The following is a 26305-nucleotide window of genomic DNA, read 5'->3' as shown; positions in this document are numbered from 1 at the left end:
TGACCATGAAACCATTGCCGATTACCATTAAAAACCACTGGTTCACTCATCCCCTTAAGGGGAGAAAACTGCATCCTTACCTGGTCTGGCATATATGTGACTCCCGGTCCATAGCAATGGGTCTTAACTGCCCCCCAAGGCAAGTAGGCACGGGCAATAATTGTTGGCCTAGCCAATGAGACCCCATAAATGATTTTTTTTTTAATTTAGTGAAGTTCATTATACATGTGGAAGTTGTTTGAGAACTAATATTCCAATTTAATATTATACTTGAGTCTTGCAGTTGAATAATTTAATTCCATTGCTACCTCTGTTAGATGTTTTGGCTGTCATTTTCCTTGCCTCCCTCATATCCGTAATGATCTTAACCTGATTTTGGATTTTATTTTGAACGCCACTTCTGCTTTCCACAGGATTGTTTGCAGTGTATGTGATCTTATAATAACTTAATGGTTTCCTGTTTTTTGTTTGGTTGATGATAACTGGGATTGTTTCAAAACTAACTGAAGTATGAAGCATATGACTATGAAATTGTGTGCCTTCAAATACTTGGGGAGAAAATGAGAACTGCAGACGCTAGAGATCAGAGCTGAAAATGTGTTGTTGGAAAAGCGCAGCATGTCAGGCAGCATCCAAGGAGCAGAAGAATCGACGTTTCTGGCATGAGCCCTTCTTCAGGAATGAGGAAGGTGTAACCAGCAGGCTAAGATAAAAGGTAGGGAGGAGGGACTTGGGGGATGGACGTTGGAAATGCGATAGGTGGAAGGAGGTTAAGGTGAGGGTGATAGGCCGGAGTATGGGTGGGACCGGAGAGATCAGGAAGAAGATTGCAGGTTAGGAAGGTGATGCTGAGATCGAGGGTTGCGACTGAGACAAGGTAGGGGGAGGGGAAATGAGGAAACTGGAGAAATCTGAGTTCATCCCTTCTGGTTAGAGGGTTCCTAGGCAGAAGATGAGGCGCTCTTCCTCTGGCCGTCGTGTTGCTATGGTCTAACGATGGAGGAGTCCAAGGACCTGCATGTCCTTGGTGGAGTGGGAGGGGGAGTTGAAGTGTTCAGCCACGGGGTGGTTGGGTTGGTTGGTCCGGGTGTCCCAGAGGTTTTCTCTGAAACGTTCTGCAAGTAGGCGGCCTGTCTCCCCAATATAGAGGAGGCCACATCGGGTGCAACAGATGCAGTAAATGTGTGTGGAGGTGCAGGTGAATTTGTGGCGGATATGGAAGGATCCCTTGGGGCCTTGGAGGGAAGTAAGGGGGGAGGTATGGGCGCAAGTTTTGCATTTCTTGCGGTTGCAGGGAAGGTGCGGGAGTGGAGGTTGGGTTGGTGGGGGGTGTGGACCTGACGAGGGAATCACGGAGGGAGTGGTCTTTGCGGAACGCTGATAGGGGAGGGGAGGGAAATATATCCCTGGTGGTGGGGTCCATTTGGAGGTGGCAGAAATGACGACGGATGATACGATGTATCTGGAGGTTGGTGGGATGGTAGGTGAGGACCAGTGGGGTTCTGTCCTGGTGGCGATTGGAGGGGCGGGGCTCAAGGGCGGAGGAGCAGGAAGTGGAGGAGATGCGGTGGAGGGCATCGTCGATCACGTCTGGGGGGAAATTGCGGTCTTTGAAGAAGTAGGCCATCTGGGTTGTCCGGTATTGGAACTGGTCCTCCTGGGAGCAGATACGACGGAGACGAAGGAATTGGGCATATGGGATTGCGCTTTTACAGGGGGCAGGGTGGGAGGAGGTGTAGTCTGGGTATCTGTGGGAGTCGGTCGGTTTATAGTAAATGTCCGTGTTGATTTGGTCACCTGAGATAGAAATGGAGAGGTCTAGGAAGGGGAGGGAGGAGTCTGAGACAGACCAGGTAAATTTGAGGTCAGGGTGGAAGGTGTTAGTAAAGTGGATGAACTGTTCAACCTCCTCGTGGGAGCACGAGGTAGCGCTGATACAGTCATCGATGTAGCGGCGGAAAAGGTGGCGTGTGGTGCGAGTGTAGCTGCGGAAGATGGACTGTTCCACATATCCTGCGAAGAGGCAGGCATAGCTGGGGCCCATGCGGGTGCCCATGGCTACTCCTTTGGTTTGGAGGAAGTGGGAGGATTGGAAAGAGAAGTTGTTTGGAGTGAGGACCAGTTCAGTCAGTCAAAGGAGGGTGTCAGTGGAAGGGTACTGGTTGGTACGGCGGGAAAGGAAGAAGTGGAGGGCTTTGAGTCCTTTGTGATGGGGGATGGAGGTGTACAGGGACTGGATGTCCATGGTGAAGATAAGGTGTTAGGTACAGGGGAAGTGAAAATCATGGAGGAGGTGGAGGTATTGGGTTGTGTCCCGAACGTAGATGGGGAGTTCTTGGGCTAAGGACTCATGCTCCCTCGAGGAGGTTGAACAGTTCATTCACTTTACCAACGCCTTCCACCCCAACCTCAAATTTACCTGGACCGTCTCGGACTCCTCCCTCCCCTTCCTAGACCCCTCCATTTCTATCTCTGGCAACCAAATCAACACGGACATTTACTGTAAACCGACCGACTTCCACAGCGACCTAGACTACACCACCTCCCTCCCTGCCCCCTGTAAAAACGCAATCCCATACTCCCAATTCCTTCGTCTCCGTCGTATCTGCTCCCAAGAGGACCAGTTCCAATACTGTACAACCCAGATGGCCTCCTTCAAAGACCGCAATTTTCCCCCAACGTGATCGACGATGCTCTCCACTTCCCGCTCCTCCAATCGCCACCAGGTCAGTACCCCACTGGTCCTCACTTACCACCCCACCAACCTCCAGATACATTGTATCATCCGTCGTCATTTCCACCACCTCCAAACAGACCCCACCACCAGGGATATATTTCCCTCCCCTCTACTATCAGCGTTCCGTGAAGACCACTCCCTCTGTGATTTTCTCGTCAGGTCCACACCCCCCACCAACCCAACCTCCACTCCCGGCACCTTTCCCTGCAACTGCAAGAAATGCAAAACTTGCGCACACACCTTTCCTCCCCCCCATCTTACTTCCCTCCAAGGCCCCAAGGGATCCTTCCATATCTGCCACAAATTCACCTGCACCTCCACACACATCATTTGCTGCATCCGCTGCACCCGATGTGGCCTCGTCTATATTGGGGAGACAGGCTGCCTACTTGCAGAACGTTTCAGAGAACACCTCTGGGACACCCGGACCAATCAACTCAACACTTCAACTCCCCCTCCCACTCCACCAAGGACATGCAGGTCCTTGGACTCCTCCATCGCCAGACCATGGCAACACGACGGCTGGAGGAAGAGTGCCTCATCTTCCGCCTAGGAACCCTCCAACCACAAGGGATGAATGCAGATTTCTTCAGTTTCCTCATTTCCACTCCCCCCACCTTGTCTCAGTCCCAACCCTCAAACTCAGCACCACCTTCCTAACCTGTAATCTTCTTCCTGATCTCTCCGCCCTATCACCCTCACCTTAACCTCCTTCCACCTATCGCATTTCCAACGCCCCTCCCCCAAGTCCCTCCTCCCTACCTTTTTATCTTAGCCTGCTGGACACACTTTCCTCATTCCTGAAGAAGGGCTCAGGCCCGAAACATCGACTCTTCTGCTCCTTTGCTGCCTGATCTGCTGCGCTTTTCCAGCAACACATTTTCAGCTGCCTTCAAATACTGTTGACTTTATCATATCTGTGTTTCTGTCCACCTGTAGTTGAGTAAATACATGACCCAAGTAGCTCAATAATAAATTAGTGTATTATTAAGACTTGATCTTTTGAATGATCAGTAAGGAGCAGCTGAGAAACTAGCCAATCTAGGAAATCTAGCAAACGTATGTCACTTAGTACAATATCTGTATCAACAATCTAATTTGAATAATTCTCATCCTTTCATTTCTTTCCTTTCTACAACAGGCAGAAGCCTTTACGATCATTCTTTTCTTCATACTTAAAGTCTTTGTCAGGAGTAACCAAGAGACCGTCTTTGCAATACAATGCACCTGTTTGGCAGAAGGATGAGGCAATAAGTCTAATAAAGCCATGGAAGTATTTTGATAGGTAAGCCTTTCCAAAACTTGATCACTTTAAAGCAGATAATCAGGTTGTGAACTTATGGGAAAGTAAAATGTTTTAGATTTATATCTGCGACATTTTCTGTTTTATTTATGTCATTCTTTGCAACTCCATCCAGAAGTGTGGATATTCAGTCAAGAATGTTCAAGATAGAGCTCGATGGCATTCAAAAATCTAAGGGAATATAAGGGTAAATAAGTGAAATGAAAATAAGTGGCCAGACATGATCCTATTGAATGGCAGATCAGACTTAAGAGATCATATGGCTATTCCTGCTCTCATGTCCTTGCGTTAAGCACCATAACATTATGATCTGCTGAATTGGAATATTGTAATTTCACAGCATGACGTGTTGATATCACTTCATGGTGAAGCCTGCAGCAAATCTGGTCCTCTAGATGACTGAAAGTTCTTGTAAACATTGAGCTTTCTGTGGCCTACTTGATACAGTAAAGAGGGAGCATTAACTGTTATGTTTCGTCTTTTGTCCATTGCCCAGTGGAGCTGCTTCAATTTACTATTGCTTTCAAAATTCATCCTCAGTACTTTGTTTTAAAAAAAAACCTTCTGCTCTAACTTCATCCATATTTTTCAGTGAGTTTGAACAGAAAGTGGACAAATCCAATTCTGCTGTTAATGTAAACCAGAACAAAGTGTTCCGGTCTTGATTCTTTCCCACTGTATTGCCTTTACCAAGCATGATTATGGTGGTGGAAAATACATCTATTTTATAGATGTATGCAATGTCCCTGTTTGTATACAAATATACAACATATTGTGCGCAAGTTTATATAGAATCTTTGTGTTTCTGGACATCTGAGTGTTTTAGAACTCCGAACTGACTCTGGGCAGTACTGTTTGTCAATAAACCTTTTATTTGAAGTCAGTTCTTTATCGCAACCACTGATATGATGTTGAGATCAGAAATTTTGTATCTAAAGAGCAGCAATGTCCCCTGAAGAAGTGAACAAAAAATATAATTTTTCATTTCAAAAGGCTGAAGAATCTTATCCTGTGATGAATTGGTCCTAACTGGTAATCATTTCTGGCTTTTCTTTGATTATGTATATGTATCAGTAGCTTCGCATTCCAACCAAGCTGCTTCCCAAAATAAGTTTCAATTCAACTCTTGCCCTGACTTGGGTAAGGAAGAACACTGCAGCACGCATTAAATAGATCACATAGACAAATGAGAATGTGATTCTGCTACCTGTTGGCAAGGCAGGGTAGTGCAGTTTGATGTAGAAGATGAAAGGAACAAATCCTGGTTCTGGTGAAGATCTGAAAACAGTGCATGTTTAGACAAAAATAATGAATGTAAGCATTAGATCTTTGTTTTAAAGCCAAAACTTGTGATTCCATCTTGATTAACATTATGTATTGCTGAACTTTGATGACTTCAATGGCCAGGAAAACAAATCGTGCTTTTACAAATACATGCCAATAACAAAACAATGGCAGGAAAGGGGGTTTAATGACCATTATTAATGCTGCTTGTATGGCAGAGTTACAGAACATAGAACATTACAGCGCAGTGTCGGCCCTTCAGTCCACGATGTTGCACCGACATGTGAAACCAATCTGAAGCCCATCTATCCTACACTATTACATTTTCATCCATGTATTTATTCAATGACCATTTAAATGCCTTTTAAAGTTGGCGAGTCTACTATTGTCGCAGGCAGGGCGTTCCATGTCCCTACTACTCTCTGACTAAAGAAACTACCTCTGACAGCTGTCCAATATCTATCACACCTCAATTTAAAGCTACGTCCCCTTGTGCTGGCCATTACCATCCGAAGAATTAGGCTCTCACTGTCCACCTTAACTAACCCTCTGATTATCTATGTCTCAATTAAGCCATCGCTCAACCTTCTTGCTAATAAAAACAGCCTCCAGTCCCTCAGCCTTTCCTTGTAAGACCTTCCCTCTATACGAAGCAACATCCTAATAAATATCCTTTGAACTTTTTCCAAAGCTTCTACATCCGCCCTATAATGCGGTGACCAGAACTGTACGCAGTACTGCAAGAGCAGCCACGCTAGAGTTTGTACGGTTGCAGCATGACCTCATGGCCAGGAATGTCGATCTCTCTACCAATAAAAACTAACAAGTTGTAGGCTGCCTTAACAACCCTATCAACCTGGGTGATAACTTTCAGGGATCTATACACATGGACACTGAGATCTCTCTGCTCATCTGCACTGCCAAGAATTACTATTAACCCAATACTCTGTATCCCTGTTGCTCCTTCCAGAGTGAATCACCTCTCACTTTTCTGCATTAAACTCCATTACCCACCTCGCACCCAGCTCTGCAGCTTATTTCTGTCCCTCTGCAACCTGCAACATCCATCAGCACAATCCACAACTCCACCAACCTTAGTGTCATCCGCAAATTTACTAACCTATCTTTCTACGCCCTCATCTTTGTCATTTATGAAAATGACAAACAGCAGTGGCCCAGAACAGATCCTTGTGGTACACCACTTGTCAGTGAACTCCAGGATGAACATTTCTCATCAATCACCACCCTCTGTCTTCTTTCAGCTAGCTGATTTCTGATCCAAACAGCTAAATCACCCTCAATCCCATGTCTCCATATTTTGTGCAATAGCTTACCATGGGGCACCTTATCAAATGCCTTACTGAAATCCATATACATCTCATCAACTGCTTTACCCTCATCCACTTGTTTGGTCACCTTCTCAAAGAACTCAATAAGGTTAGTGAGGCATGACCTACCCTTCACAAAACAGTGTTGACTATCCCGAATCAACTTATTCCTTTCTAGATTATTATAAATCCTATCTCTTATAACCCTTTCCAACTCTTGGCCCACAACCAAAGTAAGGTTCACTGCTCTATAATTACCAGGGTTGTCTTTACTCCCCTTCTTGAACAAGGGGACAACATTTGCTATCCTCCAATCTTCTGGCACCATTCCTGTAGACAATGACAATGTAAAGATCAAAGTTGATTTTGTTCAGAATGAATTTTTTAATTGTCTATTTCTTTGGCTTTTGTGTCGTTATTTTTGTTAAATGACATTCTTAAGTAGCTTGGAAAATCTGCAATGCAAATAAAAATTTGCTCCTTCACAATATTTTTATTGTGCTCCTCAATGCTTTTAAGGTTTAAGTGAGTTCTGATATAGAATTCATAACGCATTTGTCAACCAGTGCACAAATTAAGGAATGCTTTATTTTGGGTGAGAAATAAACAAAGATCAGATTGTTGATTGCATGTTGGCATAAAATAAGAGAATTTAATAGTTAACATCCTGAAACTGCAGGAGACTTAAATTATTAAAACTTCACTGTTTTTCTGTTGTGGCATTAATCTGTCACATTGAAGCAAACATTTACCTTGACATTGTCACTAAAACTTTAAACCTGTCTGGCACAGAAAAGGAAAAATGAAGTTTCTGCTACCACCTTTCTTAATAATGAAAACTAAATATGTCAATTAAACAAATAATAGGCATTTATTTGAAATGTATTTGTTTCAAGCCTCCCTTTGCTTTCAGGAGTAAGGTGTATATGGCTGATCTGGAGTCTGGTTTGCACTATTTACTACGAGTGGAACTTGCTAGTCACAAGATATTGGAAGGGCCAGAGCTATCTACCCTTAAGGACTTTATTACAGTCCTGTCTAAGGTGCGTTTTTAATTTGGTAACTATTTTCAAGAGACCATTTAATGTGAAAATAGAAGTATATTCCTGTGGAGGCATCATTGAAGCTCCTTTAAATGCCAAGACTGGTTATATGATAAAGAACTTGTATTTATGTTGTCATAACCCTGGACCTTTCAAAGAATAGTCACTGCTGTCAGAAGTGCACAGGACGATCTTATAAATGGCATGCAATTGACCAGATAATTGTTTTTGGTGACCTGATTGCATGGAAGGTGTACCTTCATTTTGTTCCAATATCTGGAATGTGACAAACCTCGTATGGCCTCATGGAAGACTGATGTTGAAGCCATTGTGATTTGAAGAAGACTCTCCACTGTTTGGGGTCATACCTAACAGAAAACAATATGGTAGCTGTTGGAGGCCAATCATCTCCGCTTCAGAACATCACTGCAGGAGTTATCAGGGTAGTGCTATAGACAGAACCATCCACATCTCTCCTTCATTGTAAGATCAGAAGTGGGAATGTTTGCTGATGATTGCTCAGTGTTTGGTTCTATTTGCAATGCCACAGGTAACTAAGCAGTTGGTGTTTCCACGCAGGATGACCTAAATGGCATAAAAGAACCTTCAATTGAAGTAGGACAAAGCAGTTCACTTCACTGGCATCCTGTCCATATTTTTAAACATGCACATTTTCCACCACGGGTGTGTCATGGCTACAATGTATATCCATCTACAAGATGCACTGCAATAACTCACAATGACATCTTTGAAAGAACCATCCCAAATTCAACATAGCAAACCATTTCCATTTGAAGTATTCCAAATAATCATTTGAAACATGAGACTGTAAATCATCGGTTATTTTGTGAAAATCTTAATTTGTTTCTCATTTCTGAATCCAAGATGTTACTGAGAAATCCTGTGAAAGTAATATAGCTTGCGCTATTGAAATTGATTTTTGTTAGGCTAAATATTAATGAAAGCAGTACAAGATCATGTCATGAAATTATATTGTTGTAAATGCATTAAAATGTTACCAGACCAATTGCATGTGTCTTTAGGTAACCCAATGGTACCAGATGACAATGTCTTTTGAAGACATTGTTTTAATATTCCCTTGAGAAAACAGTTGCTGTTTGGAATTCAAGTACTGAGTTAGGAAAAATGTGAATTGTTGAAGAAATGAAAATAAAGCTTGTGTAATTGAGTATCTCAGGTTTTGTGGTTCTGTGCAATGTATATGACAGACCAGGCATTAGGCTAAGCTGGTCCATGCAGAGTTTATATACTAGCCTGCATGATTATTTGAACGATTGATTGGATTTGTCAGAAATGATTATTGGGTGGGTTGTTGGGGGCTCTATTTTGTGGTCATCATGTTACTTGGCTGAGTATAAGTTTTTGGTCAAGGTGTCAGGTATACCCCAATGGTAGGATCATGAAACAGTGAAAGCCAGTGAATTTTGAAATGGACGAAACAAATGTGTCTGTGTCACAACAAGAGGTGAAAACGTTTGGAGCATTGAAAAAGAATTTTAACACATATTTTACATGTGATGCAGATGACACCAAAATTGGAAGCGTAGTGGACAGCAAAGAAGGTTACCTCAGAGTGCAACAAGATTTGGATCAGATGGGTCAATGGGTTGAGGAGTGGCAGATGGAGTTTCATTTAGATGCATGTGAGGTGCATTTTGGAAAGGCGGATCAGAGCAGGACTTATACACTTAATGGGAAGGCCCTGGGGAGTGTTGCTGAACAAAGACCTTGGAGTGCACCTTCTCTCTCTGCTGTGTTATTTATATCATGCATCATGGCACACAAGGCTGATGTGACACCAAATTAATTTTGAAATATGGCATCTGCTACAAATTCTGCTCTCTGCACATTGAGGTACCAAATAGGGTTCTGAAAAGATGCACTTCCTGCATTTGTTCTCTGCTTCCATCAATATTGTTACAATTGTCTATTTTTGTTTGAATTTCATGAGAGTGTCTGTGACCAGTTTTCAAGTTCTTCCTTCCTTTTAGAGAAGGAAATAAACTTAGTTATGAGGAATGGACGTCCCAATCCATGAAAATCAATATTGGAGATCACAGGAACAATGACTGGACCTTACACACTTCCTTCCTTTTTGATTCAGCATCTCCAAGGATGTGGAGGTTCTGGACACAGTGCCTGTCAGCGATCTGGGGGAAAATGAGAAATTGTGCATCCCACTTACCATTGATCGTATCTTCATGTCTTAAATGGCTGGCTTGAACGCTTTCTTCCTTCACTTTTTAGTTTGTAAATGACAGCCCTAAAGTTAAAATTTGCATTCGAAACATGTATTTTGCCAACCAATTTCAGCATAATTTCCCTAAATGCCTGTTTGTGTACACGTTCAATTGAGAAATGTTATCCATATTTATCGATAAAGTTTTCCAAATATGTGTATTTGAGAGTTTTCAGAAACTGATTATTTTTTTAATCCAGTTATATCTAGGTCATGGTCTTGTAAAATCCATAGCAATTGCATTATTGCTGAAACCAACATTTTCACTTCCTCAATTCTAATATTTGAGTGTTCCTTCTTGCTTTTCATTTTGTCCTGAGTACTGATGATTCTTCCTGGGAAGACACAGGAATAAACATTCTGTTGGATCCTGCAGCACTTCTGAGCACTGGAAATCAGACCCAAGCCTGTTATCACTTTGCTTCAAACTGTATTGCAATCTGAGTTATGTAAGCCAAGGAATTGTTCATGAAGTGAAGTTGGGTGTACTGCTCACTTACTATCTAATCATTTTGTTTCCTTTTAAACTTTACTGATTATTGCATTCTGAAGTACCTTTAATGTTGATTTGAGTGCCAACCTGTGTTTCCATCTTGTTGCTGGTATGAATACATGTTTTTTAAGAACCCTTGTTTGTGAAATATGAATCTATTATCTGACTCCCTTCGCCATGTGCTGTAGTGTTTCTAGTAGCATACCATTTTAATTTCAAGTGGGAAAGAACCTGGGCCATGTAATTCCACTGCTGTAGGCTCTGAAGTGCTTTTTCAATCGGATAACTTTGAGACACTGTCTCTCTTTCAAGTTGAAATTGAGTGAGTTGTCTGTTGTCATAAATATCTTGTTTCATGTCTAGTTGTTGAATACACCTATTTCCCCTCAGCTTGTAGGCTGTCTGTCTCTGCAGCTGCTTGAGAGTCGCAATTTGACTTCCTTTTGATTTTGTCACTATCTTCTACTTGAGCATGTTTTTCAGAAAGTGATTTATTGTTTTATGGAAGAGGCACTATTTTTAACTGCTTGTCCCTGAGATTTCATTACTCAGTGGCATATTTATTATCTGCTGTCAGTCCACAGAACCATAGAAATGATATAGCACAAAAGGGGACCATTTTCCCTTTGTAATCCCATTTTAGTGCACTCAACCCATAGTCCTGCAGTTTTCAGCACTTAATGTGCAGTTCCAGGTTTTTGTTTTAGTTTAAGGTTTCTGCCTCCACCACCAACTCAAGCAGTGAATTTGGGACACCTACCTTTTATTGACTAGTCTGCCATGTGAGCTCTTATCAAATCCCTAGCTAAATCCAGGTAGACAACATCCACTGCACTACCCTCATTGATCCTCCTTTTAACTTATTCAAAAAGAACAATCAAATTTGTAAAGCATCTCCTTCCCTTAATAAAGCCATACTAACTATCCCTGACTAGTCCATGCCTTTCAAAATGACAGTTTATGCAATCTCACAGGATTGATTCTAACAATTTTCCCATGACCAAAGAAAGACTAATTGTTTGTCATTTCTTTCGTACCCTTTTTAAACAGAGCCACGCTTGCATTCCTCCAGTGCTTCACCTGTGTCTATAACGAAGAATAGAAACTAATCCTCAAAGCAACTGCTAATCCTTCCCTCACCTCATTCAGCATCCCAGGGAACAATCCATCTGGCCCTGGTAGTTTATCCACTTTCAAGGATTCTGATTCCTTGAACACTTTCTTTCTGTTTTTGATTAATTTGTTCAATATTTCACAGTGCTCCTGTTGGACTACTATGTCCACATATTCCTTTGCCTTTGTGAATACAAAGATGAAAAATTCATTTAAAATTCTTCCCATATCCTCTATAGTTTCACACAAATTCCCTTCTTCATCTCTATGTCCCATTTTTTTCCTTAGCTATCCTTTTGCTCTTTACATACTAGTAAAACTTATTTGGGTTTTTCTTTTATTTTGCTTGCTGATTTTTTTTTTAATGTCCTCTCTGATTTCCTTATTTCCTTTTTCACTTGATCCCTGTACTTTCTATGCTCTTCCAAGCTATTTGCAGTGTTGAGTTTTGTTTTGTGATTGTCGTAGTCTTTCCTTTTGTGTTTAATATTCCCCTGTATTTTTCTATGGCAGCACCATTCTTAATTTTGGAAGGGACATGTCTGCTTTGTGTCCTCAGAATCTTCCTTTTCAGTGCCTCCCCCAAAGCACAAACAAAGAAATTACAGCACAGAACAGGCCCTTTGGTCCTCCAAACCTGCGCCAGTCCAGATCTTCTATCTAAACCTGTTGCCTAATTTTGAAGGACTCTATCCCTCTGCTTTCTGCCCATTTATGTATCTATCTAGATATATCTTAAATGACACTATCGTGCCTGTCTTTGCCACCTCTGCTCGCAACCCATTTCAGGCATGAAGAACTTTCCATCCGTATCTCCCCTAAACTTTTCTTCTCTCACTTTGAACTCGTGACCCCTAGTAATTGAGTCCTCCACTCTGGGGGATAAAGTTTCTTGCTATCCACCCTGTCTGCACGTCAAGATTTTGTAGGCCTCAATCAGGTCCCCCTCACCCTCCTACTTTCCAATTGAAAATAATCCTAATTTACTCAACCTCTCCTCATAGCTCGCACCCTCCAGACCAGGCAACATCCTGGTGAACCTCCTGTGCACCCTCTCCAAAGCATCCACATCCTTTGGGTGATGCGACAACCAGAATTGTACACAATGTTCCAAATGTAGCTGAACCAAAGTCCCATACAACTGTAACATGACCTGCCAACTCTTGTCCTCAATACGTGTCCGATGAAGGAAAGCATGCCGTGAGCCACCTTGACCACATATTGACCTGTGTTGCCAACTTCAGGGTACCATGGGCCTGAACACTCACATCTCTATGTACATTAATTTTTCCCAGGGCTTTTGCATATACCATTATAGTTTGCTTTTGAATTGGATCTTCCAAAACTCCTCACTTTATGTTTGCCCGGATTGAACTCCACCTGCCATTTCTCCATCCAACTGTCCCATCTATAGATATTCTGTTACATTTTCTGACAGTCCCCTTCACTATCTGCTACTCCACCAATTTTAGTGTCAACTGCAAACTTGCTAATCAGACCACCTATACCTTCCTCCAGATCATTTATGTATAAGACAAACATCAGTGGTCTGATCACGGATCACCTTTGTGGAACACCTCTGGCCACAGTTTTCCATTTTGAGAAACTCCCTTCCACTACCACTCTGTCTCTTGCTGCCTATCCAGTTCTCTATCCATCTAGCTAGTTCACCCTGGACCCCATGCACCTTCACTTTCTCTATCAGCCTAATATTATCCTTGCCTTACTGAAGTCCATGTATATGATATCTACAGCCCTTCCCTCATCAATCAACTTTGTCAAGTCCTCAAATAATTCTATTAAGTTGGTAAGACATGACTTTCCCTGCACAAAACCATGTTGAGCCCATTTTCTTCCAAATGTAAATAGATACTATCACTCAGTATCTTCTCCAGCAGCTTCCCTACCACTGACATCAAGCTCACTGATCTATAATTACCTGGATCTTCCATGCTACTCTTAAACAAGGGGACAATATTAGCAATTCTCCAGTCCTCCGGGACCTCACCTGTGATCAAGGATGCTGCAAAGATATCTGTTAAGGCCCCAGCTATTTCGTCTCTCTTTTACCTCGGTAACCTGGGATAGATCCCATCTGGAACTGGAGACTTGTCAACTTTAATGCATTTTAGAATAGAAGAAGTTTTTTTTAATATGCTTAAGTGAATGCAGTAAATGCTCCACTCACTTTTCTCTGGAGGCTATTCGACAGGAGAGTATTGTGGACTATGTGGGTACTTTATTTCTCTTCCAGTCTCCATTCTGGATTCATCTTCTACCCTTGAAGAAGACCATGGGTAGGAGAAGACTTCAACTTGAATTTTTTGACCAGTGAAGAAATTTGTGTTGCACTAGCATAAATTCAGGACTCTTAAAGCATATTGTAGGCATTGTAGTCATTCTAATTTGATCTCATGTATGTTGTTCTTTTCTTTCCCCACTCTCCTTCCCCATCCTTGATCATGCCTGCAGTCAGAGTCCTGTAAATTGAATGTGCACCTTCAGCTGTCATGACAAAGGCCACAATGCTGTATTATTAGTTTGTTTCATGTCAAAACACAGCAAGTTGCAAATATGCCCACTTTTAGCACAATTTTGTTTGCACTTTTTTAATTTCCATGGACTGCCAGTCTGCCCTGTAATACAGGTGGAGCAACTCTGCTTAATCCACACAGGATTATGTGCTGAGCCTAGATTATGATTCCTGATTTTGGCACAAAAAACATATTGCTGTTCTTTTTAATTTGAAGTATATCTCAAATCAAATAAACTATATTGCTTGCAAAGCTCTCTTTTGAATTGAAATTTCATTTGTTAATCATGTGAAACACAAACTGCCTACAACAATTTGCAGATGCTCCTTGGTGGCAGAAGGAAATCTAATAGAGTAATGAACCATACCATCTGTTATTGGGATTTAGCAAGCTTAAGGTAGATTCTGTGTTGTATTTCTGGAGAGGAAGAGAGGGAAGAATCACATGGTAGGATAGTGAGGGGTATACTTAAAACCTATTTATTTGGGAACATTACACAGCGAATTCTCTTTCATTTGCCCTTAGGATATGGGTGTCACTGGCAAGGCCAATATTTACTGTACATCCTAACTGCCCATGAGAAGGTAATGATGAATTGCCTTCTGGAAGTGTTGTCATTCATGTGGCAGTTATACCCACAATGCTGTTGGGATGAGAATTTTGACCAGGGACAATGAGGGTTTATATTTTATAGTCAAGCTGGTATTGCACTCAGCCTTATGAGAAATAAGGTCAGTGTTGATAAACAAATAACAGCTGATTTGATTTCAAATTCTGTTCCATGTTTTACCCATCGAGATAGGAAGGAGGCAGGGAAAGATTGCTGAGCTTTGAGACAAAATTGAGGATTGTTTCTTTGTCTGTCTCAATACAGTTAACATTTTTGCTTGTGTTCTCAACTTACAATTTGCAAAATTTAAAGTGTTTCTGCAAACATGCGATCGTTTAACATTGTCATTATTTGAGAAAATGGGCAGAATTCAGAATTGGACAAACTACTATTCACCTGCACTCATCATCTTTTTCCCACAAGGCCATTCTCTTTTCATATCCCTTTTCCACTTGCCCTAAACTATCTGACTCATTTCTTGAATGTCTTCAATCACAGACTTCAGTAATTCCACAGTCCCCCAAGTCTTTGTTTTTTCAAATTTAATACATTTTTCTAATCAAACTGTTCAGCGATGCTATTTCACACCAGTGGAGCAGATGGGACTTAAACCGGGTATCTTGGTTCAGGGTAGGGACACTCCCACTTCCCCACAAGAGGGCACCTCCCTTGAGCATGACTGGCTGTATATCTAAGAAACTGATCGGAGTGATAATAGGATTTCACATGTGGTTTACTCTAAACCCATAACGAAAATGAATGCCTGAAATAAGCACAAGACAGTACTGTCCTGTAACCTAAAATCTTAACTTTTTTATACAAAAGTTAACTGGGAAATGGCTCTCAGCAAGCAAGATTAGACCATCATTATCAATCGCTGGATAGGTCTGTTAAGCTATAAATTGAGCACGCTGAAGACTAACTATTGAAATGGAAAACCTTCTATCACAGGATTCGTCAAATGGTCATATCTTGTTTCTTTATTAATCTTCAGCTCCTAAAGAAATCTGGTTTGACAAGTAACTATTTTCCTATTCTTTCACAGTTGTTCCCTGGTCAGCAACCAGCAGTGAAGTTACTGGAAACACTGCAGGAGTGGTTAGTCAGCCTCCCATTGGATAAAATCCCATACAATGCAATCCTCGATTTGGTGAATAACAAAATGAGGGTAAATATCTTGTATGCCACTGAAACCACTACCTGATATGTCCTTTATGCAAGGATTTTGTTTCTTTTGAGTTGTAATGTCTCAGGCTTCTGCAGATAATACAAATATAGTGGAAAGATCTTCTGTTAATCAACTGAATTTATTTTGGAAGAAACTAACAGCTATGACTCTTCAATTTGCCATTACCATGTGAATAAATATTATTTCCTCATTTTCTAACCCTTTTTTTAACAGCTGAGATTTCAATCAAAAAAACCATATCTTTAAAAGTATATTTCATCATTTGAAAATACTTGCCCACAAGCAAAGTTCTCTCTAGCCATTCATGGTTTTAGCTTAACCTTTGGTTCTCATTAGCCCTCCAGCTATATTTGTACCTGTAAACTTAGCAACAGTGCTGTCAGTTCCTTCATCCAGATAATTAAAGTATAATGTGAATAGTTGTGGTCCCAACATGAACCCCTGTGGTTTCTCCACTAGTCACTGGCTGCCATTTGAAAAAGAGCTCCTTTCACCCAACAGCGCTGCCTCTATCTATGCCAGTACCTTGACCCTAACACCATGGGCTCTTATTTACTAGTTTCCTGTGTTGTATCTTGTGAAAGGCCCTCTGGAAATCCAAGTAGATCACATCCACATGCTTGCTATCTCCTCCACGACTTGGTCTCCACAGTCTTGTATAGTAGAAAATTCCCATAGGTTTTACAAGCCTCTAGTGCAGCAGATTTTCCTTTTCAAAGTCCAGCGTTATCAACCGTGTTACTTGAGAAAATGACTTCCTTTTCCAGACTACTCAGGTAAAACATCATTCTGGCATCGAGCCTATCCAGCTGTGTCAAGATGTTTGTACGTCCGAATGTATGATGACCGCTTCAGCATCAAGTTCATTTTTTTTCTGTGCATCCTTCTTTTGCAGATATCTGGAATGTTTCTCACAAATCGTGTTGAGTGGGTTGGCTGTCAGGGCAGCCAGCCCCAATACAGAGGTTACCCGTGCTCACTTTGGACACTCTTCCATACCTTGACAGTACAAGCTGCGACGCATCCTACAATGCACATCCTTCCTGGTAAAACAATTTCTTTCCAAGGTTACTTTATCTTCTGTAATCCAGAAAGAATTGCGATGATGCAAATGACCAGAAAATCTGACCACTATATATTTGCCCTGCACACTTTATCCATCACTGCATTGAATTAAAAGTTGTATTTCATTTTAAGAAACCTAAGCAGTAGTAACACACTGAAGACGAATTCTGGTAGTTTAAAGGTGACTCATTGGAGCTACTGGGATGAAAGCAAATTAGCTTTTTTCTGTTAGCTTAAGTGTAGAGGTGTCTAATGCATTCTCGTCATCTATTTTATTCTAAAGTAACTTGATTGCAGACGTTTGATTGCCTTTCATTATTTGGTTTTCAACACAGGATGTTGCAAATACAGCATTACTTCTGAGACGTGTTAGGCAAACCATTGAACCAACTGAGCACTTTGGTTGTATTTTAAATCCTGGGTGATGATTGCACTACTTTGGAGTAGACCTTTTATATGTATGTAACTTGGGGAAGGAGACTTGTGTAGGAGATACAAGTTGTAACAAGTGTAGCTGCAGTCCTCCTTATTATGACGGAGGCGGGGGACAACAAACCAATACCAGAACAATGTTACTAGGCAGCTTGCAGCATATAAGTCTCAACTCGTGCCAACCAAGTTTATGCAGCCATTAAAACTATAAACTATATCCCATATTTATTAAGAGGTTTGTTTATCTCCTTTCTGAAGTCTTGACTTGCCTGGAATTAGCTAATTATTGTTGAACCATTCCAATAACACTAATGCCCCTTCCTGGTAAACCTGTTTTTAATCCAGGATATCCAAACAGTTCCATATTCAAGACCCATTTTATCCAAAAGGATAAAAATGTGTTCCTAACATATTGTGTGTTTGACTCCAAAGGACACCAAGCTTGTAGTGAGACAGAGCTTGTATTTACGTAGCACCATTACAACTTTTGAACATGCCAAGTGTTTAACAACCAATAGATTATATCTTTGAAATGTCATGTCCTTTATAATACAGGAAACAAAGCAATCTTTTTTTATGCATCAAGGTACAACAAATGGCAGTGTGATAAAGACAAGATAATCTATTTTTGTGATAGTAGCTGAGGGATAAATATTGACCAAAACACCAGACAGAACTTCTCTGCTTTTCAAAATAATACCATGAAGTACTTTTTGGTCAGCTGTTTGAGCAAATGATTTAATCTCTCATTTGACAAATGGAAACTCTCAAAATAGCAACTTTTCCTTAGGTGGGCCCTTAACTGGAAGTCTTCAATGTGCCTAATCCCTGGAGTGATTTAAGGTTCTATCTGGTAATGGCACTACCAGGAGAGAGAGAAACTGAATTAACATTTCAAATCCAATGTGACTCTTTGGAACCTAAGCGGAGTTACATTGGACTATTAACTATTTTTAATAGTGTTAACTATTTTTCTCACCATTGATGCCAGACTTGCGTATCTCCTGCCCTCATGGTTTAGTTTTTTAGTTTTTGTCACGTGTACAGGAATACAGTGAAAAGTGTGTTATGTCTCCACACATGGCGCCGTCTTAGATACCTAGGTATAAAAGAAAACTTAGGTGCAAAGTAGTAAGGGAAATGAGAGTTTAAAAGGTAGGCATAGAATAATGGAAAAATAAATAGGTAATTGATTTTCATGTCTTTCATAGTTTAAGTTAGGAAAATGAAGGATTAAGTTAAAAGTTCAACACGTATTAAGTCCTCTGCTTATCTCACTCTCTGGGGACACCTCAGTTGTCTGCTGTTGATACTATCACTGCTGCTGGAACTACCGCCACTGCGATCTCCTCCGGTGCCTCTGGAACATGCCTGGGCAGGATCCACTCGCACGCTGAGCTGGAACCCGCCACAGGGAAGGTGAATATCAAAAAAGGGGGAGAAAACATGAAAAAAAGGATTGGGGGGGGAAGAGAGCCTCACATCCACAGTGTTTTGCCTTTTATCTGACTCAGTTGAGTGCCTTGTCTCTGGTGGCTACAAACAGAAGGTTTTGTCCGGTATACTGATTCCTTATTTGCAGTTAGACAGTTGAAGTAGTGCTAATTACTCTTCAGTCAAAACTGTGTCAATTTGCCTGTGCTGAGTTTCTCTTTCTCATCTTTTCATTACTGATCCCAATCAACAATAACCTTTTTTTTAAACTTGATACATTACAAAGCAGTACAACCTAAGCTCTCTCCTGTTAAATCTGTGGTCTCTGCTGAGTTCGCTGATCTCAGCAGAGTGCCTGAGATTATCGTCATCGTTCACCTCAACTAGTGAGATTAAAAATCTGTTTGATTTTTCCTGATGCAGTGACCCCTGCTGGAAAATGTTGGTGTTTAGACTGCCTGTGGTAGGCATTAAGTAAAATCTTTTGCATTTAATGATTAATTTGTTAAGCCTGAAAGTAACTATTCCAGAATGAACTGTTTCCTTGGAGAGGTGGAGGTAAAATCAGGGAATAGTTTAACTTTGGTATTTGCCCTGAAAGATGACAGCTCATACAATGGGTTGCTGTTATTTTGGAATTTTAAGAGTTGTCATTTGAGAGAGCTGGATTATATGTAAAATTATCTGCTACTTATTAGATATATTGACTAGTGTAACCAGTGAAGATCCTGTAAGCCTGCACTGCAGGTAGGTTTAGGTTGCTGTCCACTTTAAAGATTAGGATAAATTAAATTGCTGAAATTGGCATGATGGTAGCAAGGACAGAAGGATTGTTTTAAAAGTGTCTTTTAACAAAGTATAAATCCACCTCTTAAACAAAATAGGTCCCAATAAAACAAATGTGAATGATTAAATATTTATGGTGGTAAATCACAAGCTCATTTTATAACTGATATATTAAGTTTTTGTAATGTGCTGCCATTTATTTGCACATGCTTTTTTTGAAGAATCATTTATGCTAATAGCTTTAAATATGCAATTTTCATTGTTGAATTTACATTGAACCTAAATAGACAATATTTTGGACTACATGAGACTTAAATGTATAAAGCATTACTACTGATAAGGGTTTCAGGTCAATTAGCATCTGTATGATAGGTTCAAGTACATCATAAAGTAATGTTTATTTTTCATTCCGTGCTGACCAAACTAATGTTGGACTATAATTTCGACCTTGATATTGAGATGAGTATTTACATCCTCTGATCGTTAATAAAGGGTTTCACTGAAGGAAAAGTTTGCCAAAATGTTTTCAAAAGCACCACACCTTCTATTGTTTTGTGCTGTTTTAAGGAAAGTGATAGTGGTATTGAAGGGAAGTAATTTTGCAAACTTTACAGCCAGTACTTGTATCAGACCCAGCCATGTCTAGCCATAGTAGTTAGGGTTCAGTTAAGTTACCAATGCTACAATAATTTCCCACTGTGTTATGTGTTTTCAATCACTTGCTCTTTTGTCTTCCTCTCTTTTGCCAACCATCCTTTTGTTTTTCCAGTTATTTTCACTCGTTTATATATGTTAGTATGAGATTGTCCATTCCTGTACTTGAAAATAAATCTCTGCCTACATTAGTATGTTCCCTGTGATGGTGCTTATGATAACAATGGTGAAAAGCTGGTTCCAAAGCAGCAAAAATGTCTTAATGTGTTGACCTCAGCAGCAAAGCTGTTCTTAATTTGACCAATTTCTTTTCAATACCACGTTCTAATTGTCCAGAGACACACTATTTATAGCAATCAGTTAAATTTAACCATTTAATGAGGAAATGGATCGGTCGACACCCAGTATGAAAAGTGACTGCATTTGAGCAGCTGAGGCAGTGAAGCTGGGAATGTAGTTCCTATGAGAATCAGAATGGGAAGAAAAAGACATGAGGCAAATAATTTTACACAAGGTGGTTTGCAAGTGGAATGAACTTCCTGCCAAAGTGGCTGTGGGTACAATTACAAAGTTTTAAAGATGCTTGGTTAGATACATGAATAGGAAATGTTTGGAGGGATATGGGCCAGGTGCAGATAGGTGGAACTAATTTTTAGTTTGGGATTATGTTCGGCATGGACTGGTCGGATGAAATGTTTCTATGCTGTATGACTCTGACTGTATAAGTCAATCTTGTGGAGCTTGTAATAAATTTCTGCACTGCCCATTTATTTTTAGTAATAGAAAAGTTCTGAAAGGGAAGGTTCGAGTGCCATATTATACTAAATGTTGTTAGAAGTTCGAAGCAAAACCAGAAAATGTAATTGTTAGTGTTGAGTAAGTTAGCCATATTGTCACTAATTCTGAATGTAGGTAAGACTAATGGCACTTCTGATTTAAGAATTTTTTAAAATCGGTAAATGCCATAGTTAGGATGTTAGATGTAATTCAAAACAGTTTTGCACAATGCAAGCATGTAAATTGTATGATTTTCCTGTATTGGCTGGTAGACTGTTTTGATAAAGCGTTGTAGATAAATGCTCTTGGATTGAATACTTTAATTCCTCAATTACTGAATGGTGGTAAATCGTTAAGTGAATATCAACACAGCCTCTATTGCATTTTATGAAATAAACTTTCTATTAAAGTAATGTGTAGCTAAAAGTGTCACCCAGCCTAGATTTGAGACTGGGCAGTGCTGATTTAAAGATGAGAACAAAACTCATGCCAGCACTTTTTGTCCTTATTACACAGTCCAGCTCTGAATTTTTCTTTCTGGACTCCTTTATATCTCCCTGCTGAGTATATTCAATTAGTTCAATCACTAACAGAGATTAGAAAGATCTGCCATACAAGAACCACAATTGTCTTCCCCCCCCCCCCCCCCATTCTTTAAAAGATCTTTTTAGTATGCATCTGAAAGATAGTGGGTATTTTCACGAGCTCCATCTTTTGGCAATCACTTACAAAGATTGTGATGTTGATGTCAGGTAAAACCAAGGGCTAAGAAGCTAATTTGTATGCTGATCATGGGTCTATTTTAACATGAAATTAAATTCAGCCTTGTTATTTCATATTCTGAGTTATTTGCGTTTCTACCAGATGAGGGGGCAAACAAATTTATTGCAAGTCTCCTTCAAAAGGTACTGACTGTCGCCCCTGAAAAGAACTATGATTTCATATAGTTATATAGGAAAGTATATTTAGCTGTGTCAAGCTATTCTTGAATTTCCTATGATATAAATCATAGCCTGCACATCATCGTAGACCATAAGTCTAATTTGGCTAATCTCAGGAATGCTCACAGGCCTTGGTGCCCTCTGTTTAATGTGGTGTTAATCAGTTGTTAATGCATTGGAAGGAATTTAGAGAAGATCTTTGGACACCTGGAATAAGTGAATTTCCTATGAGGAAAGCTAGGAGTAAGCAAGGACTGCAGATGCTAGAGATTAGCATTGAGTGTGTGGTGCTGGAAAAGCACAGCAGGTCAGGCAGCATCTGAGGAGCAGGAAAATTGACGTTTTGAGCAAAAGCCTGTCATCAGGAATCTAGATGTAATTGAGGAAAGTTAGACAGGCTAGGTCTTTATCCTCAAGTTTAGAAGGATGAAAAGTGAATTATTTGAAACAAGTAAGATCCTGAGAGGCATTAACTAGGGGGAGGTGAAAAGGATGTTTACTCTTGTGGGGCACTCTAAAACTATGGATTGTAGTTTAATAATAAGGTGTTGCCTATTTGAGATGGATAAGGAAACTTTTTTTCTGAGGGTTGATTATTTGTAATTTCTTTCCTTGGAGTGCGCAGAATCTTGAAACATTTTTAAGGCAGAGGTACACGTTCCCAGTTACAAAGGGGGCGAAAGATTAGTGGGAATAGACAGGAGTTGTAGAGTTGAGATTATATCAGCCATGATATTGAATGGCAGAGCAGACTTGAGGGGCAGAGATGCCTACTCTTGTACACCTTGCATGTTTTTATTGATTGGCTTACTTTAATTAAAGATTCACATTATAGATATTTTTGATCAACCTGGTCAGACAAACGACTGGGACAACTGGGACTTCAGTCCTGACTTTCTTGTCCAGAGGCAGGGACCAAACCATTGTACCAGAAGAGTCCGCACAGTCAGAATATATGTTTTGAATTTCATGGTCACAGAAGTATTGGGCAGTGCGCTTATTTCCAAACTACTTTTGGGAATTAGTTGCAACAATTCTCAAACCAGAACAATGACAATCCAAACATTGTTTTTTTTTAAAAAAAGTTTGAACTGCACAGTTTATGAAGTCTTCCTATGTAATTTGTCATTGATTTACTTAGAAAAGGTTGTTAGGGGTGACTGGAGAAGCGGGCAATCCTTGATGTAATTGACTGCTAGTCAAATTACGTGATAAAATTCAGGCCTCGTGAAGAATGACTAGTGTGATATATCAGTTACTTGAAAAGAAATGAGCAAATTAGGATCACATAGGTAAAGGAGTACAGAGAGCTTCACACTTAGTTCTTTGGTTTAACACAGTTGATGTTTTTGCCTGAAACTGTAAAGTATCATGTTTTGCTCATTAACGATGACTTGACTATGCTAAGCTTTTCCAAGGTTAGTACGAGACTGATACCAGTTGTGTGAGGATCGATTCAAGTCATTTTAATTTGTTGCTCTGTGCTATATTTGCAATTTTTTTGCAATTAATAGGTAACTACGATCTGCCAAAGATCAAAAATAATTGCAAATAAAGTAGTGACTAGTTTCTTGACAAAATGTTTTTCAATTTCTTGGGTGCATGTCTAAGAGAACACAGAAACAGTGTGTTCATTCAGTTGCTTGCAGCAGGCAGAGTATGGTCCCAGTTGTTCTTGTAAAACCCAAAATTAAAATTCTACTGTTGATTGTGACTACGCAATTGAGCAGAACTTGCTGAACAGTCTTAAGTGTGCTGATAACCATGCCATCAACCAGTTAATGATATTCAAGCTCTAATCTTGCATGACTGACTTAGACTTACTAGAAGTGACAAATATTCAAATGTATGGGCATGTTCTGTGTGAAGGGAATATTTTCATGCCCTGCACCTTTGATTCTCAGGAAGCTTGGGGAGCCCATAATTTCCCAATACTTTGTCCACGGCAGTGCTTCTACTTCCCAGAGCCAACCTATTAGCACTTTTCTCCTGCCTTATGAATTGATTGTCCTAAGTGAAAGACACGCAGCTTCAACAGCGCATCTACTTTCAGCAATGTTTCTTAATTGTTGCGAGTTGCATTGCATGTTAATGTTTTGCGTGAAGGTTGTCTTTATTGAGGTAGAATATTTTTGCTTGCTGTCTTTTTAGAGAAAGAAAAACATTTAGCCTAACTTTCAGCATTAAGGCACCCAACATTTATCTTGTCCTAAGCAGCTTCTTAAACCCAATGTATTTTGGAAGGAAAAGTTAAATAGAAGATGTGAGAAGGTAGAGACCATCAAAGTAGGCATCGACTAGTTGGGTAAATTGATCTTTTTTATTGCTGTTTTAAATTCTGTCATTTTCTTTTATGTCTAGGCTTCGACAGCCCTCAAATACTTCTACAGGTTATCAGGAAATACATTCATTATTTCTTTGGATGCAGGGAGTGTGCACAGCACTTTGAGGAGATGGCAAAAGAATCTATGGATAAAGTGACCACGCTGGATGATGCTATTCTCTGGCTATGGAGAAAGCACAATGAAGTGAACAACAGACTGGCAGGTACAGACTGAGTTGTTTGATACTTCATGTCTAGGCATCCCAGGTTGTGTTGCAATAATGTTTAATGCAGTCAGTGTCTGAGTACTTACAGAAGAAATTGAAAGTGTGGGTTCTAAGACTTCAAAATTGAAGTCACTGAAATTGTGTATTACTTAAAACCCACCAATACTGTCACATATTTTGCACTCCCCCCATGAATATGCCAAGTGTTTACAGCAGTGAATAAATTTAAAGTTTTTAGTAATCTAGGAAATGCAGTAGCTAATTTGGACATAGCAAGATCCCACAGGCAGCAGTGTGAGAACAACCAAGTAATTTACCACTTATTTGTGTTGTTTGAGCAATTTATATTGGCCAAGTGACCACATGGATACTTTTATTCTAAGAAAACTCTCAGCGGAGAGTGTAGCCAGTACTTTGGTTTAACATCTTGTTTACAATGCATTACTTCCTTTGCAGTACACTGGAATGTAAATCAAGATTGTTCAATTCTCTGAACCTTACAATCTTCTGACTTGGGGATGAAGCATTCGCAAATGAGCAGTAGCTGATGTTCCTGAGAAACATTGCGCAATTCAGAATGAACCACAAAAGACTTGCATTTCTATGGAGTAGTTTTATTGTTTATCTTGTGTCTCCAAGAAGCAGTGTTGGAATCACTACATACAGAATAAATGACACCAAGCTTGTCTATGTTTGGAGGATGCTTCAGATGTGAGACCAGCGGGAGGTGGCAATATCTCATGATGCCACATGAGTGATCACCTCCAATCCCATCAAGTGGGAGGCAAGGGAAATGATTGCTGGGCCTTTTGCTGAGATACTTGTATCATCAATAGTCACAGGTGAGGTGCCAGAAGACTGGAAGTTGGCTAACGTGCCACTATTTAAGAAAGGTGGTATGGATAAGCCAGGGGACTATAGATCGGTGAGCCTGACGTCGGTGGTGAGCAAGTTGTTGGAGGGAATCCTGAGGGGTAGGATGTACATGTATTTGGAAAGGTAAGGACTGATTAGGGATGGTCAACATGGCTTTGTGCATGGGGAATCATGTCTCACCAACTTGATTGAGTTTTTTGAAGAAGTAGCAAAGAGGATTGAGGGCAGAGTGGACGTGATCTATATGGACTTCAGTAAGGCGTTCGACAAGGTTCCCCATGGGAGACTGGTTAGCAAGGTCAGATATCACGGAGTACAGGGAGAACTAGCTATTTGGATGCAGAACTGACTCAAAGGTAGATGACAGGGAGGCGATGGAGGGTTGTTTTTCAGACTGGAGGCCTGTGACCAGTGGAGTGCCACTAGGATCAGTGCTGGATCCACTACTTTTCATCATTTACATAAATGATTTGGATGTGAGCATAAGAGGTCCAGTTAGTTTGTAGGTGACACCAAAATTGGAGGTATAGTGGACAGCGAAGAAGGTTACCTCAGATTACAATGGGATCTTGACCAGCTGGGCCAATGGGCTGAGAAGTGGCAGATGGAGTTTAATTCAGATAAATGCGAGGTGCTGAGTTTTGGGAAAGCAAGTCTTAGCAGGACTTGTACATTTCATGATAGTCTTTTGAAGTGTGACTGAACAAAGAGACCTTGGAGTGCAGGTTCATGGTTCCTTGAAAGTAGAGTCGCAGGTAGATAGGATAGTGAAGGCAACATTTGGTATGCTTTCCTTTATTGGTCAGAGTATTGAGTACAGAAGTTGGGAGGTCATGTTGCGGCTGTACAGGACTGTACCACCCTCTGCATGAAAAAGTTGCCCCTTAACTCCCTTT

At 40.4% G+C, this 26305-nt stretch overlaps 1 protein-coding gene across 2 annotated transcripts in view; it reads left to right on the top strand.

Annotated features, from left to right (window-relative positions):
- The window catches only part of qsox2 (quiescin Q6 sulfhydryl oxidase 2), an 81254-nt gene that overhangs the window by 44052 nt on the left and 10897 nt on the right, over positions 1 to 26305 (top strand). For both annotated transcript variants that reach the window (XM_072565845.1, XM_072565844.1), the window contains exons 7-11: positions 3879 to 4022; positions 7566 to 7695; positions 15751 to 15873; positions 16790 to 16940; positions 24345 to 24530. In XM_072565845.1, coding sequence (XP_072421946.1) covers positions 3879 to 4022; positions 7566 to 7695; positions 15751 to 15873; positions 16790 to 16940; positions 24345 to 24530 — 734 coding nt within the window. The remainder of the gene's footprint in view (positions 1 to 3878; positions 4023 to 7565; positions 7696 to 15750; positions 15874 to 16789; positions 16941 to 24344; positions 24531 to 26305) is intronic.

The sequence above is a fragment of the Chiloscyllium punctatum genome, chromosome 49, assembly GCF_047496795.1.
Source record: "Chiloscyllium punctatum isolate Juve2018m chromosome 49, sChiPun1.3, whole genome shotgun sequence".
Classification (NCBI taxonomy): domain Eukaryota; kingdom Metazoa; phylum Chordata; class Chondrichthyes; order Orectolobiformes; family Hemiscylliidae; genus Chiloscyllium; species Chiloscyllium punctatum.
This window is presented reverse-complemented; position numbering and strand designations above follow the sequence as displayed.